General features: G+C 46.5%; 1 protein-coding gene across 2 annotated transcripts; it reads right to left on the bottom strand.

Moving 5' to 3' along the window:
* Positions 1 to 1,656: 1,656 nt before the first annotated feature.
* DOLPP1 (dolichyldiphosphatase 1) lies at positions 1,657 to 16,404 on the bottom strand. 2 transcript variants are annotated; one of them, XM_069031655.1, is made up of 8 exons: positions 16,286 to 16,404; positions 7,908 to 8,008; positions 6,225 to 6,309; positions 5,866 to 5,965; positions 4,940 to 5,038; positions 3,538 to 3,666; positions 2,929 to 3,018; positions 1,657 to 2,467 (listed from the first exon to the last, which is right to left on the bottom strand). In XM_069031655.1, exons 1-8 carry the CDS (start codon positions 16,359 to 16,361, stop codon positions 2,431 to 2,433), a joined length of 717 nt encoding a protein of 238 aa, XP_068887756.1. In that variant the 5' UTR covers positions 16,362 to 16,404; the 3' UTR covers positions 1,657 to 2,430. The 2 variants fall into 2 exon arrangements, with proteins under 2 accessions (XP_068887756.1, XP_068887757.1); XM_069031656.1 differs by lacking the exon at positions 16,286 to 16,404 and adding an exon at positions 16,063 to 16,084.
* Between the last annotated feature and the right edge of the window lie 368 nt (positions 16,405 to 16,772).

Here is a 16,772-nt window from a genome sequence, read left to right as displayed (position 1 = left end):
CACTGCACCGCTCTCCATGAGGAGATGAACCCTCTTCCCTATGCTCAATAGGTGTTTCCATATTTATTTTTTCCAGCAGTCTGTCATAACAGCTCGAGAGGCTAGGGAAGTGCTAAGCCACTCCTGAAAAAATCCACTCTTTCAGCAGCCTTGGGGAAGAGAGGTGTGATCTCTCTTCTGGCTTTGTAAGTTCCCTTACAAGAGATATAAAGATAAAATGAATGGTTTTACAAGATGTAAGTGATCAGTACCGGTTTTCAAACTGAAACACATGGTACCACCATGTCACAGGACCTATCTGATGTCCTGTCTCATCCCAACAGAGCTGGTCTAAGTCAGATCAAATGTCCTTGTGAAAGCTGCAAGATGCCTCTTTATTATGATGCACTTTCAAAGCAGATCCAGTGCTCGGGTCCTTCAGATGTTACAGGATTGCTCATGTAATGCAAGTACTAAACAGTTCTTTAAAAATGTGTATCTATACTTGCTGTAACAACTGAAAACAGTTAATTTACTACCCATAGCTATTTAAACACATTTAAACAGCCTTCATTCCTGATCTCCTGGATTGGGATCACTTTCTACAGTTAACACTCTGGGTATCCAACAGCAGCTCCCACTCCACACAAACACACAAACTCCTATAGCAACAGGCACACATGAAAACTTAAAAAAAAAACCAAAAAAACAAAACCAAGATGAACAGAAAAAAAAACTCACTTCAAGCAGCTTTATAATGCAGGAGTCTGATTAAAGTGGAGATAGTAAAACAGGCAGCAAGACTGAGATGTGACAGTCATTTTACCTCTGCTCATGACTGCATCGAAGGCACACCGATGACCTTTGAGCCAGTTCAGAAGCTGTCCTTTATCTGTGAAAGTTCAAGTCAATTGTGCTTTGAATAAATACTTCTCTGTAGTTACACTTGAACTGCTGCATTATATACTAGAAATACAGAAAGTGTCCATGCACAGCCCTGAAGCACTTCGAGTATAGCCCTTGCCAGGTCAACTCATGGGTCACAGAGGTCGTAGGCATCACCAGCACACAGAGATGGCAGGCACACTCCCACAGAGACACAGCATCCAGAGCGCCACTGGCCAGACGGAGAATCGGAATGGAAGAAGGATGGAAAGCAAAACTTGCTTGTAGGAGTTCAGCATTCAAGGTTATAGCTGCAGAACCCCAACCAAGCTACTGTGATAACTGGCAAGAGCCTCTGCTACTTGGAGCTCACGGATGGAGTCTAACAGGACTCTTCAAGGAATAATTCAGAGAGCAGCTGAGCTAGTTATTAGTCATTTGCCTTGTTGTTCATTTGTGGTTGTCACTGTGTTCATTCTTAAAAATCCCTCCCTTAAGCTTTACAGAAAAAAAAAAAAAAAATCCAGTGCTTAAGACAGAGACCAGCAACTGAATTTTGTAAGGCTTTGGGCTGACTCTTACTGGAACACAGCACTGCTTAATAACCAACGGGCTTCCCAGTGCCCTCAGCACACTCAGTACAACAAAAGCTGTACAGATCACAGCAACCCTGAGGTAATAAAAGTATAAAGGAAGAGATGGAATAAATGTGAGATATGTATGATAATCTTGCCACCTAGAAGAGATTCTGAGAAGGACACTCTTGCTAATTACACAACAGGAGCAGCAGTGGAAAAAAAAATAAGAGTCAGTATATTTGTGTTTTTCCTTTGTTTTACACACACACTCCCCTTAATTGGTATCAGTGCAGGCTTCCCTGCAGAACTGTCACTAGTGTTAAAAATCAGATCTTTATAGTCTATCTTTCTGTCTGTACAAAGTACAGTTGGAATTGATTTTGATCTCCCAGACTGACTGCAGAAAGGAAAGTCTTCCTCTCCCTTCTGTCTAGGTCACCCTATCCTAGTTCCCCTCCCTCCTAAGAAGTTTGTAAGAATTAAAAGCCCTAATTAAACATGATCAACTTGAGATTAGTTTTGTCATCTTCTTCCAAAAAAAAAAAAACCCAAACAACAAAAAAAAAGGTAAAAAAACAAAACACACAATCAATGCCTCACCCACCCTATAAACAATAGTTCCATTTAAAAAAATAAATAAATAGTGTGTATATTTCATGCTGAAAAAAAAAGTCACAGAAAGGATTCATTTTTGGTTTTCCCTCCCCCGAACACGACACCAGGCATTTTCTCCCCCCTCCCCTGACGTAGACACGATGGTACATCCAACCATGTGCATCTGTGTTCAAAATGAGTTTCTACTCCTGCATGGTCCCACATGCATCAGGGAGCATCCAGCTTAGCTGCTAAAGCAGAGCAAAGGCTTTCAGGTTTTGGGTATGGTCCCTGCCTGTTCCTTTGGTCCGTCTGTTAAAAGGCTCCTTGCTGCTCCCAGGTCTCTGCTCTTGTCTGTCTCCGTTAAAACGCGCCCTGGTCCCCACGTTCCCGGTCACTGGAGCTTCGTACCCAGCTTGCGCTGTCTGTTCCTGCAAGGCAACACAGGCACAGGTGACACAGCAACCCCAACCCCATCCCAGGGGGCTGCAACAAACTAGGGGGGAAATACAGCAGGATTAAAGTAAGGCACACAAAACTGAAGTGCCTGTGCCATACCCAAATCAGCCCTTCCCACTCTCCACGCTTCCAGAACATCCACCCCATCTTCAGTGTACACAAGCTCACACGTGGACACAAGATTATAAACAAGTGCTTGCAAAAACCACGGGCCAGGGAGCTGAAATGCTACTTAAATGAGATTAAGTTCTTGGATCACATCCTCTCCACACTCACCTTTCAGGTGCAGCCATTAACAACTTGCTGTTTCTTTCCTCCGAGCTATTCTACCCACAGCAGCTGAAAATTATCAGCTACGTATCAGAAAATTATTTAATAACTGCATCCGAAAGGTCAGAGCAGCAACTGCTCCTCCACTCCCAACAGAACTTACCTTGCTTCTGCTCTCGTGACTGTGTATTCAAACCACAGGATGTTAGGAATGAGGCTGGTATCTCGGATTAAAAAGAACTCTGAAATTGGCCTGAAAACAGACAATGTGGTGGAAAGGGGGAAATAATTAGACTTTTCTCCACTGCAATTTTGATTTAAAAAAAAAAAAAAGCACAAAACCTGCTCTAGTTAACAGTACTGTTTTATCACTTCGGGCTGGGAAAAGGATGCTTTGTTATATTTAATCAAAAACTTATTTTTCTTTCCTTATACAATATTTCCAGACTATATTACATGGAAATGGCTCTGCAATTTTACTAGGTCATTAGACATTCATTAAGAAAGATCTGCTGTTCATCTTGCAAAGCTCCTCCAGCACTCTGCCACACCTCACAGCTTTAGTAGGGCTTTACAAAATGTAGCAGTTGGATCGAATTCCCTCTTCCCCACCCTTATCACGGACACGTGATCCTTTGTATATATGCATGCACAAGAAAACATGGAGGAACAAAGTAGGTTACACAACAGCCAGTATGCAAAACTGGGACAGAGCCCAGGAATTCTCATTTCCAACATCCATAACAAACCTCCACAGAATAAAGAGATTTACCACGCAGCTATCCTTGGGAAGAGGGGAGTTAGGATCTCTTGTGTGAAGGCAAACCAGGCTATGGCCATGATGCTTCCTGCCACACCTCCATATAGGACTTGGCTCCAGGTGTGGTAAAGCAAATAAACCCTGCAGTGGAAGAGAAGAGTCACCAGACAGGCTTAAAACAACAGGAGAAAGACTCAGGAGCTGAGGTGCCACTGGACCCACACACGGTGTGAGCAAATTACCCTCCAGATGTTAAAAGTGGGTGTCTTTTTTCAGTAAAAAGCTGGCAAAAATAGTGGGGGAAAGAAACTGGGAAAAATTCTTCCCTGCTACAGCAGTTTCAACTTAGAGCTCTTCTAGTTTGAGCTTAACTCAATAACCCTCCACATTCTCCTTCATCCATCTTTGGATCAGCTGAAGAACTAATACTGTTAGTTCCCACAAGAGACTTTTTCCAAAGGCCGTAACAGGACGAGTCCCCTCCAGGCCACCAAAGCTGGGGCTTAAAGGCTTTTAAGAACATGGACAGCATTTTTTTTTGTGATTTTGCTGCTCTCCAATGTAACAGGCACAGAGGCTGCATGACCAGTGTGCTCACTGTGACTGCAGCCACTCAGAGCTGCACTGTTGGCCTGTTACATGTGTGCACAAGCTACGACCAAAATTATTTTCGCCCATATATCATTATGATCATCTTATCTGACCCTCTGTCTAACACAGGCCACTTGATTTCCTCTAATTTTGTTTTAATTAGACCATATACCTCTGACAAATTTGTCCTGTCAGAATTTTAAAATAATTAGTAGCAAGTAATCAGCTGTAGTGCACAGTCAACTGTGCCAACAGGTAATTACTTTCCTGTGGAAAATGTGATCCTATTTCTAGCTTGAATTCGTCTGTTTTTCCAGTCACTGGAGCTCACTTTACATTTAATCTACTAAAGAGAAAAAAAATTCACGATCAAAGTTCCATTTTCTTTATTCATCTTAATACAACTAAACCTTGCAAGCCAAACAGCTATAAATGTTTTGATTAACTAATGCTCAAGCAAAACAATGGGACTGATCAACTGTAGCGACCCACATGCCGCAGATGCTGGTGTGCCAAGGCACGGGGCAATGCTTCCATGATCAGGGCTGGAGAGGGCAAGGCAGCAAGGCTGGAGCATGGCAGTGGAGCCCATGGGGAACTGGCACAAGCTCAGCTGATTTGGGGTTTTACAAATGCTTCTGTGAAGCACCACACACTTAGCACCTTTGTTTATTGGGTCTCATGGCAACGCTTCTACAAAGCTCTGACTCGTACAGCCCAGCGGAGAATTAGGTGGGAAAGGCAGGATAAAGAATGCCAGGGTGGCTGGCTGGGACAGGCCATGGGGCTGTATGAGAGCAGAAGACAAACAGTTGCTCCATACCTACTATATGAGACTAGCAAAGCCACTGTGACGAGGCAGATGGACAGCACATGTCGCCATAGTAAATCCAGAAACCTCGCATTGTTTGTTTGGTGCATTCTGAAAGAGATGGAGAGCCATTAGCACAGGGCAGGGAACTGAAAAGTCCTGACCTCTCTCTCCCTCTGAAACCCTAGGAAAGCTCTACTCCAATGGGGTCACGGGCAGCTCAATCCCATCCCAGCAGCAATCTGTCCCACTGGCAGCAGTTAAAGAGCAGCCAGGAAACCACACGTGTGTCTCTCCAACTGTGAACAGGGATTGCTGTGATGGAAGGCAGGATGCTCACACTGATGTGAGAGGCATGTGCTGAGCATATGCAACAGGGAGCCAAGACATCAGAGTCCCTCCATTGCCCACAGAGCCAGGAGGAACTGTGAGTTTTGTCTTACTCCACACATAGAGCCACAAGACAAAGCCATGCCCCAGCAAGAATTTTGTTAAAAGTACAGCAGGTAAACCCAGTCCTTGGTAAGGGAGGTGAACTAAAAAGTCATGCAAGTGGACAGCTGGTTTACCCAAAAGACTGTAGATAACCCCACTGAAACTGAGACAAAATGAGAAAGGAGCTCTTCATTTCTCCTCCCTATCCCCCGCCTTTTCCCTCACACTGGGGCAACATCACAGCTTAGAAAAAGAAAATTGGGAGACCTTTACTCTGACAGGTAAAAGGAAGCCCACTCACACGCTCCAGTTTTCAGCCATGGTAACTCCAGCCCTACATTCAGATTGAGACAGACATGCTCCAATCCCACCCAAGCCACAATAAATTGTGCAGGTCCTCAGATTTAATTCCATTATCCCACTCAAGTGGCACCCAGCAAGGGAGCCACCCATTTCAGGTGTTTCAACAGATTAACAGCTATAACCTGACCTGGAATTTTTACCTTAAATAAAGGAACAGAAAGGAATAGACAGAGAAAAACCACATGAATTGGGAGTGGCTGGACGGCATCCCATATTTTGTGGTCACTGTTGAATGGGCTTCTGGGAAGAGAAGAAGAAAGAATATGATCAAGGTATAGTCAGCAGATGGAACATTCCAGATGTGAAGCCAGACCACGCTGCTGGAGCACGCACAGAGTTCACAGGACGCATCCCTGCTCAGGTGCCTCTGCCAGCCTTTTTACACCCAAACATCCACAGTTAACATGAGGCAAAGGGGGAAAAACCCTCTAACCCCCCACGGCCAGCATTCCACCCCAAACTCCCCCTGACACCACCACACTCATGGTCCATACCCTACCTTCGCATGGCCGAGGCTCCCGAATTACATTTTTTATTAACCAGTTCACTCCCTCGTTGAACGCCAGCCCTCCCAAGAAAGAGATCTGTGAAAGCAAGACAGCTGTGTCATCCCCTCTAAAAGATCCTTCTACTTACCAGGCTCTCTCTCTGTTGACAAAACCCCAAACATTATGTTTCTAATTTTCTTTTTTCACTACTACAGTTAAAACCAACGGCTTCCAAATTCTAGACCTGAGGAAGGAAAGCATTTCTTTTCGGCTCACTTTCTATTTGGCAACACATTGTGTATATGCAGCTTTTCAGCAGCTCATACACAGAAAGACAAAAATGACACAGTAGGGCATTTCTGCCAGCACCTTGCACCAGCAAGTGCAGAAAGTGACCTTTTTAATAGGGCAGGTTTTCGGGAATTGGCTTTTCCCAATGACCAACAGGGGGAGTGCAGACACTGCTATTTGGGTAAATAGTTTAAAACAAAGGTGACTTTTTAGGCTTTCTGGCTTTTCCCTCTATGAGTATTTTCATCTTGAAGCTGCTGAAGTCTAAGATGAATTCACATTCTGAGCTAAGCCAGACCTGGCAGCACTTATTTTTACTCTTCAACTCCACAGTTCATACACCTCCCCTAAATTAGTCCTGCTGCTGTGATCAAATTCCCAGCTGGTGATGACACTCTGCCTCCTTAACACTCAGTCCCATTCCACATGATGAAGCAAATTTTCACTCCACATCCTGAGCCACAGATCAGGCTGCTGCAAGTCAGCCAGTGTCTCTCTCCAGCCCAGTGGTGATCTCCCACATGAAGAACTGGGAATCAATCTCAACACTTGTCTCATTACCAACACCAAACAAGTCCCTGTATTCAGAAACCTATAAACCTGTGCAATAGTTACTCTGGCTTGTTCTCTCTTTTGGGCCAACACAAAATCTTTGAGTTACCAAAAGTGAACAGCTGCCTTTCCAAGTTAAAAGCCCTATTCCCAGGTCCCTTGGGCCACTGCTTCCCAGGATGCTGTGGCTCTACATTTGAAATGTGCTGTCAAAATCCTTTCAGTGGCTCCTGTCTTATCTGTTTACTGAGGACAAATGTTACTAGAGGTTTATACGACCTATAGGGAGTTGATCCATGACACTGATTCCCAACTACCTGGCAGAGGAGATAAAAAGCATTATAAGAATTTGGACAGAAATAAGTCTCTTCTGCCTCTGGTATTCAACTCACATTTGAAAAGCAGCCCTTAAAGACAGATAAACTCCCTTGGAAAGTTGTAGGTTTTATTTTTTAACCCCTTTTCTGCCTCAGTAGTTCAAAGAAAGTGCATCCTTCTGTGTTACACACACCATTTCCTGCATATGCTGCCCAGTGCTATGATCCTCCTGGATCTTGGGAGTGTTCCCACTCTGCAACAGCATTCTGTACTTCCTCAGACATCTCCCTTGATGGTTCTGGACAGATAATGTCCAAAACGCAGCACAGAGTAACAGAGAAGTCGGCAAAGGCTGAGCAGCCTTTTAACCTGGTACAGGTGCTAAGTGTCTCCTGCTGTTCCCTGACAGGAAGATGCCTTTCCTAAGCTTGCTCCTTATAGAGAGAAAAAGAAGTGTGAATACAGGAGCCCCAGGCGACAAAGGAAAAGAATTTTGTCATAAGGAGAGGCTGGGAAGGGAGAGAAGGACTCACCGTGTGAAGCTCTCTCTTGAATATGATGAGTGTTACAAAGCCAACAATAATGAATATTGGACCAAGACTCAAATAAGCTAAAAGCTGGCCAGAGAAATCACCTGGGGAAACAAACAAGAGAAACAAATCAGTTTGAACTTCGCAGGTACTTGCCTGCCACAACAGTGTGGGTCAGTCAGAGACCTGGAGCACAGAGCAGAGGGGCAAACTCAGCACTGGAACAAGTCCCCCTGTTCCAGTGACAGAGGAGCCGAGGCAGGGAGACAGCAGTGCTTCCAGGCGGGTCCAAAATCAGGGATGAAAGGAGCCTGGAATCGTTCAGCAGAGATTACTGCCACCCAATTTACAACAATAACCATGGGTGTGGGCCCAGAGCCACTTTAATCCAACATAAGCACAGGCTGCTGTAAAAGAGGCAGCATCTTTCCCTTCCCCTCGTTCCTATTTCCTCTCTGTGCCAGCAAACAATCCCCAAACAAATCCTTTCCCACTCCCTCACTAAAATGGGTTAGTTTTCAGCTGGATCAGCTTCCTAATCTGTCTCACCATGTGTCTGCATGAACACTAGCATTAACAAAATGGGAAGGAAATAAATAGCTAAACATAGCAGGAGATGTCAGGGAAATAAAGGAGGCTCTGCATTTTTAACCAGTAGCTCACTTGTAGCACACAGAAGGGGATTTGGGCCTCCAACCCAAATAATTAACAGTCTAGTTATCCCCCAGCGAGAATCAGGGAGTAGCAATGGGACCTCAGAGAGGTCACAAGGTCCCTCAAAACCTTTATCCTGAACCACAACAGACACAGAAGTGAGCAGCAACAGTAAGGAGCAGCTGTGCATTTTGATCCAAGTTTCTCTTGCCTCTGTTCCCAGAAAAGAGACACATACAGAAGTATTTGGAGAAAAGATGTCAGCACAGATTCCAAGGAAACAAAAAATTATCAGAGTAATTTTACTCCAAGATCACCAATTCGTATCAGAAGAGCGAGAACTGTCTGCCAGAGACTCTTTAAATACAGAAGTCCCCACAAACTCGCTGTATGAACCCAGGGAGCAACAGAAGAGATAGGTAGTTTTTGTATTGGTTCTCAGAGACCAGACTCTTTCCATCCCATCACTGAGCACAAAAGGATCAGCCCCCACATAAATTTGTCCTTCTTCCCTCCTCTCAAAAGGAAACAGGATGCCTCTGCAAGGCTGAGCATTGGACTCATTCCTAGATCAATTCCACTGCAAGATACTGAGTCTCCCCAGCCCACGCACCCACATTTCAAAGCAGCACTTGGTGAAAAGGACTTTAACCTCGGCTTGAGTGCTGGAACTGATGAAAAAGAAGTTATTGCCCCTTTACAACAAAGTTCATGCTGCTGTTGTTATTGCCACATAGTTGGGGTTACATCAGGTATAGTGCACGGAAGCCTCTGGAATTCCAAACTCTGAGTTAAATTTGGGAACCAGCAACATCATCAGCAAGGATTATTAGCAGGAGTTAGGTGAAATGAGAAGATTTGGAGGACAAAACCCCCAAGCACACTGGGTTTCCACTGAAGTGAGGTTCTACTTTGGTTTTAACTTGAGAAGCATTAAAATACTCTGAATTTGAAACTTTTCTTGCTCCATATGGCAGGTTTGTCTTGCATCAGGTGTGTTCCAAATGCTATCAAAGCAATGGATTATGGTAACATAAAGGGGAAGTAAGTAACAGTACCAGTTACCTGGCAATAGAGAATCAAGCCCCTTATGGTTTTACATAAATCACAAACTCTCAACAAAATGAATTTTGTCATAAGTGATGAGGGAATTCATGAGACAAGCCACCTTGTCAAGAGACAATTAAACTATCCTGAAAGCCTTACAAATACTTTCCAATAGTCTCAATTCCAGCATTACCAAATGAAGAGAGCTCATCATCAAGAGATCACCCTGTTTCAGATCATTCACTCTGTTAATCCACAGTACATAAAGGCTTAGCACTTCCAGACGAAAAGCCATAATTTTGTCAAGCAGAAACCAAACCAGATTATTTATCTTCTCAGGGGGTTCTATTTCTTGTGCAGATGGTGAAAAGGTACTTAAGCAAGTAGTCTTTTAATTTAAATAGGATCAGCAGTAGCAAACTCAAAATCCTCTGTCATGTTACGTGATAACATTCCCAATAAATCAAATCACTCCGACTTCACAGGCACACAACCCACACCTGAGTGGGGAACCAGACACCATCACTCCCAGATGTGCCTACAGGCACCGAGCCCTTTACTCAATCTTAACGTAAAAGCTCCTCAAATATTTCAGCTGTCCATTTAAAAGAGAGCAGATATCCCTAATAATATTTCATGTTCCTGTGGCTAATGGCAATTAAACAGAGTCACATTCTGAAGCCACTTCTTCTACGGGAGGAGGCAAATAAACAGCTGGGCACTAACTGAAGGCAGCACTGGAGCTGCCCCAGGAACACACTAATGCCATCACAAACAGACCCGCTGGATCAGCAGCTCAAGGCAGAGCTGCAGTGACTAAAGCAGCCCTGAAAGGACTGGAAATCCCCAGTGGAGGAGGCAAAGTGAGCTCGGAGAGAAAAGGCCAGCACTGCTCAGCACGCAGTGCTCCAGGGGCCTTGGAGCGTGATTACTTCTGTCACTCCTGTCTCCTCTCACGCTCCAGTGCACTCCGAGACTTATTCCCAGGGAAAGGAGACGTGCAGGAGAGCCACAGTTTAAAGTCCAGCCAGATCTAGCAAGCAGCACCCATCCCTTTTTTTAGAAAAATTAATTTTCCTTTAATTTAGTAAACTTGGGAATTTTAAAGCAGTTCCTCTGACCAGTAGGAAGAGAGAAAAAAAATCTCTGCAAAAATGCAAAAGGAGAATCTACTTAATATACATCTTGGGTTTCATTTAGTTTTAAATTCTGCTTTTTGGAAGTCCAGCTTTCCCTGGACATTATTTGGAGCTCAAAAAGCAAAAATAAAGGATGCAGCTACCTCATTTTTGGGCAGCCAAGAGATAAGTACGTGCAGCACTATACATAGCTCAGACACACACTATTTTTTTCAGCCTTCATTCAGCATCTACTTCTGCTCCAATTCAACATTTTACCCAGCATCCTGTCAGTGGAAATATCTGAGCTTCACCACATCTACTTAACCTGTATAGGATGTAAAAATGTGAATCAACAGCCCCCAACCACATCCTACCACAAGACTGAGCTTTGCCACCACCACTTCCTATTGAAGGATCTATTTGTGGCACTGCCGCTGGTTGTGTGTTCTTGGCTAAGTCCATGTGTGCAATTTGAACAGACAACATGCAGTGTATGTGTGTCATGGGCATATTCATCACTAAATATTCATGATATAAAAGAGTCATTTCCTCTGCTTGTGCATATCTCCATAACACGAGCTGTGGGACAGCAAAAATATCTGCAGGAGGCTTTAAATTATGGCATAAAGGCAGGAATCAGACATAACTTTTGCAGGGAGATTAAACATAAACCCTGCATTAAAGCAGCCAAACAAGAGTGGGATCTGCTTCTTCCAAGAGATATTGCTTAGCTCTTGGAATGAGCCCTGACTTGTGAGTTCCCACTCTGCACAAAATCACAGGAGGGTTATCAGAACAAACATTCCTATAGGAGCTGCATGTGCTGACACTGAACAGCAACAAGAACTGCTGAGCCAAAACACAGACACAGCACCAGCACCTTTGAACCTCTTCACCCACAGAATGATTCTGCACACATGCCCCTCCAACTCTGCCTGGCTGTAGGAAACATCCTGGAGAAACTGGGAAAATGGGAATATTTTCTGTCATTTCGCAGAGAAAAGGTTTGGCACACCAGGTTTCTCCTTAAAGAATTTGTCCCGTGTGAGGAGGTCCAGAAAGTCTCAGAGCTCTAAGAATCCCAGCTGCACCAAAGAGAGGAAGTTTTCTTTCTTTTCTCCAAATAATAATAAAAAAACCAAACAAACCAGGAACTCAGTGTTTCTCCAGTGAAACTCACCCTACAGACAGGAAGTCCCTGAAGATGAGTTTTAAGTCTGCAGCACGAAGTCATCCCATGCAAAGCAATGCATACGGGAAAAAACAACCCTAATTATACTCATGACATGACAGGATTTAGTTCAGTTGTTATCAAACAAAAACCCTCACACTTAGTGTGTGCCAATACCTTCAGAGGAGCATCCAGTGCTCTGCAGCAGTCAAAAAGGCAAGAAGAACATTTTAAAAAGCTCAACAGAAGTTACTGTTACAGCACTATAAAAATTTATTATGCAATTCTGGTGTCACCAGCTAAAAAGGGAGAGTACACACAGAAAAGGCAAATAGAATGGGGACAAAGATAAGTATGTGACAGTAGCCATTCAGAAAACATCAGATAAATCAGATTTTCAGCTGAAAAGGGAAAACAGATGATACAACAGTTCTATAAAGTCATGAATTATATGGAGAAATTGACAGCAAACAATTGCTGCCTCTCACTGCACGAGTGTTTGATGAAACTACTGAGCAGTGGACTTAAAAACAGAAAAGAAACAACAACCACATTAAGCTACAAAGCTCAGTGCCAAAGATACTGTGAGATCCAAAGCAGAAATGGATTCAAAGAGCAATTAGACATACAGCTTTTATACATCCATCAAAGGATTTAACAGTCCTGATGCAATCACCGGCTCATTACTGGAAGGACATAGGGAAGAAGGATTATTCCTTCCTACCTGCCAGCCACCTGACATTATGCCAGATCATTCCTTGGTCTCACCAAAGCAGAACTGCTAATATGAAATGCTCCAGGATCAAAAAATTCTGAAAGCACCATCAGGATGATATTTTTACAGGCTGTCCTCTGCAGCAGCGTGCTTCAGCACACCCAGGCAGCACTGCCATGGCTGATTTTTTTTCTCCCTGTGTTTAATCCTAGCATTCCCTGTGGGTAGTATTTCAGTCAGGTCTCCAAGATTCCATTCCTCAGACCAGTCTGCAGTTGATTACCACAGCACTCATCTGCTGTTTCTCATTTATTTGCTCAAAGTGGACATCACAGGAAGCCCAGGAGAGCTGTGCAGCCACACAAGCAACTACAGATGGATTTGATGTACCACTATTGATAAGGAAACATTAGATCAGGACAGGGAGCACCCTTCTGGAGACACCTCTCCCCTTCACAATTAGAAGAAGCCCAAATCCAGGCTTTGTCTGCCAGGCATAAATCAGCAGTGACAGCTTTTGACCCAGTCCCAGGGAGTAGGACCATCACCCATGGCAGATGAAAGCTGGGGTGGCAGCAGTTCTGCACTGGAAATCTTTAAAGATGTGAGATTTCCAGAGGCAGTTGCCACAGTGGCTCAGCAGCCTCTGGGATCAGCCAAGAGACGAAGCTGCTTGCCACGGAGCAGTGCACGACATGCCAAGACAGCTTAATAATTGATGTTGGTAAAAGCAGGATCTATTTCTTGTTCCGACCCCTCTCAGCAGCACAAGGCTACATTAACTCCACTGTGCTGAGCACGCTGCCAACATCACTACTTTAAAATTATACATTATCTGGAAGCTTTATGGACCTGGACTTTAGATGTGCACCAGCTGAACGTAAACAGCTTTCTAAATAAAGTTAAGAGCACTTTCCCCAAATCCAGGTAAAAGCATCAGACCTACCATCTTACTGCAAGTCGTTTTTTTAAACCAAAACGTTGCCTACCTTGACTTAGCAAAGCCTTTGACACTGCTTCCCACAGCACTCTCCTGGAGAGCATCCATGGCTTTGATGGGTGCTCTGTTTTTTGGGTAAAAAACCTGTACAGGCCGAGATTGGCAGGGGATGGAGCTAAATCCAGCTGCAGCTGGGCACCAGAGGTGTTCCCCAAGGCTCAGTTCTGGGGCAGGTTCTGTTTCATATCTTTATTAATGATCTGGACAAGGAGATCAAATGCACTTTCAGACAATTCACCGATGACACCATCAGCAGCTGGACACTGCTAAGGCCCTTCCTCAAATCTGGGGTCAGTTTTGTGCCCCTCACAACAAGAGAGATGTTGAGGGGCTGGAGCATATCCAGAGAAGGGAACGAAGCTGGGGAAGGGTCTGGAGCATCCAAGGTGGCTGAAGGAGCTGGAGGGGCTCAGCCCAGAGAAAAAAGGACACTCGGGGGGGACCTTCTGGCTCTGCACAACTCCCAGACAGGAGTGTGCAGCCAGAGGCAGGTCAGGCTCTGCTCCCAGGGAACAGGGACAGGAGGAGAGGAAACAGTCACAAGTTTTACCAGGGGACATCTAACTTGGATATTAGGAAAAGCTTCTTCACAGAAAGTGCTGTCCAGCCCTGGCACAGCTGCCCAGGGCAGTGGTGGACTCCCCATGCCTGGAGGGACGTAAAAGCTGTGTAAATGTGGCACTTGAAGACGTGGTTTAGTGGTGGCCTTGGCAGTGCTGGGGGAACAGCTGGACTCTGTTATGTCAGGAGCTTCTCCAACCTAAATGAGTCTATGAAAATAAATTAACAAACTTTCATACCTCCAGCTGTTTTACTGTTTTAGTCCTTTATCTCCATTTTAAAGGCTTTAATAAATACATGTTTTATCCAAGATAAACACAGTGCCCATCCCCTCCATATACAACCCTAAGCTGGGTAGTGATTTAACCCTCCACACAATCATCTCCTCCCTTTGCCTGTTTAAGGGCTCTCAACGCAGAGAGAAAATAATCGGGTTATGTCACATTGTTCAAGATCTGACAGATAACCCTTGTGCAGCAATTTCCACCACCATTTCCCAAACCAATCCAACAACTGGAGCACAGGACGCTCTGTGTATACTGCCAGGTTCAGATAAGGAGATAAGATACAAAAATGAATATATCAGTACTACTGGCAAGATTATTCCCCATCTCTCCCAAACTGTCACATTAATATATCTGAGAAGGGGAATGGCAGAAGAGCTTACCGTGTGGAGGAAAATGCAAGATAGAAAAGGAAATGCCAATATTTCACATAAAGCATCACAGAAAACCATTAAATAGCCATAAGGGGGAGGGCCAAGAAATAACATACCTCCAGTGCCAGATACCTTTTCAGTGTTGTCACATTTCAAGTCTCCTAGCTAAATGGGCACTTTCAATCCAGAAGATCCCTAAGCACTTTAAAAGCTTTAGGAATTGCACTACTGAGAGGAGCTTTCATCAGGAACTAAAATCCAGCTATTGAAACAGGACACACAGCAATACTTCATGGCAAATAGGGGGCTTGCTAGGAGAACTGGAAATATTGAGAATAGTGTTTAGACAAGATTTGGATTTTGCACAAATGGTTAATACTAACACTCTGACACTTCATTTTTCTATTATCTCTGATTGTAACAAGCACCCAAACCCAGTACAGCACAAAACACCCAGAGGAGCTCCAAAGGACCACAGATACCGATGGGACACAGTTTAGACATCTACCAGCTGAACACAGACCCATTTGCTCTCGCACACTGGCAGATCCAGGAATTCATTCCACCTGGGTCGGGCTGCTGGTGTGCAGGACTTTTGTGGATCATATCCGTCCCAGCTGGAACAGCCCATCCTGCACTCAGGCACCTATTGCTTCTCAACGCTGCCAGGACCCAAACCCACCTTGCCAAGAGCTGAGCCACGAAACACCCCGTGACTGGAGTCCTCGGGGCATTTCCCTCGGCGCTGACTGACCAAAGTGTTCCCAGAAAAGCCACCAGACCCACCTGAGACAGGGACACCCTGCCACCTCCACTCCCAGCACAGTCACCAAACTCCCGTGGCAGCCGAGCGCACCCCGGGGACATGGCCACCCTGCCACATCCCCGCTCCCTGGGGTGTCACGAGGGGCCCCAGAGTCCGCCGGCACGGTGTCACACCGAGCCAGACCCCCAGCACACGGAGCAGGGAGGTGACACCAACCCCAGCACGCTGCTGGGGAAGCGGCGGGGAGCTGCACACCGTGGGTGGGACCCACGCCTCGAGGCCGGCGGCAACCACACATGGCCAGAGGGCTGCAGGGGAGGCGAGGCTGCGGTGTGGAGCGGGCAGGGCGGCAGTGGAGGGCCGGGCGGCCCCGGGACCCCCGGGAAGGAACCGCCCCCCTTCCCATTCCCGGACCCCTTCCCCGTCCCCCCCCCCCCCCGCAGCACCCCAACCCGGAGCCCCCACCGCGCATGCGCAGCGCCGCTCCCGCCGCGGCTCAATATCTGGCAGAGCGCCTCGCCGCCCCCAGCACGCACGCGCGCCCCGCCGCCTCAGCACTGCTGCTCAATGGCTCACTATTTGGCAGCCGCCAGCCCGGCCCTCGGCGGCGCCGCAGGGCGGCGGGAAGGGCCCCGCGGCGGGCGGAGGAGCGGCGGGGAGACCCGGCGGCGGCGAAGCGGAGAGTTACCTGCGGGATACTCGACGTGAGTGAGGGAGACCGGCCGCCACAGCGCGGGCAGCGAGCACTCCCCGACTGCGGCCATCTTACCCGGATACCGGGCCGGGCCGCTACGGCCAATCGGGACGCTCTCGAGGGGCGGTGCGGCCAATGGGCGGGGGCGCGGGGAGCGGCGGGCCAATGGCGGCGCGCGGCAGGTGAGGCGCCGGGCGGCCCAGCACCGCCCAATTAAACATCCAGCCCGGGGAGCGCCTCAGCCAATCGGCTGCCGGCACCGCGGCCCGGTAGTGGGCGGGCACAGGGAGCGGCACAGCCAGTCGGAGGAAAGGCGGGCGGCAAGGCGTTTCGTCATTGGCCAGAGGTGCCGTGCGGATGGGCCAATCAGCAGCTCGCCCTGGCGCCAGTTCTCAGCCAATCAGCGGCGGCGCCGGCGCGGCGGGCGCGGGGCGGTGAGGCGGGGGCTCGGCGGGAAAATGGCCGGGCTGGGCTCCCCTCA

The sequence above is a fragment of the Aphelocoma coerulescens genome, chromosome 17 (assembly GCF_041296385.1).
Source record: "Aphelocoma coerulescens isolate FSJ_1873_10779 chromosome 17, UR_Acoe_1.0, whole genome shotgun sequence".
Lineage (NCBI taxonomy): Eukaryota > Metazoa > Chordata > Aves > Passeriformes > Corvidae > Aphelocoma > Aphelocoma coerulescens.
This window is presented reverse-complemented; position numbering and strand designations above follow the sequence as displayed.

Coding starts and splice junctions, on each gene's coding strand:
- DOLPP1 (XM_069031655.1), bottom strand. CDS start 16,361: ATGGCCGCAGTCGGGGAGTGCTCGCTGCCCGCGCTGTGGCGGCCGGTC. Junction 5,039..5,865: donor TTTCTGTTCCTTTATTTAAG/GTAAAAATTCCA, acceptor CATCTCTTTCAG/AATGCACCAAACAAACAATG. Junction 3,019..3,537: donor TTCCCAAGGATAGCTGCGTG/GTAAATCTCTTT, acceptor GTCTGTTTTCAG/GCCAATTTCAGAGTTCTTTT.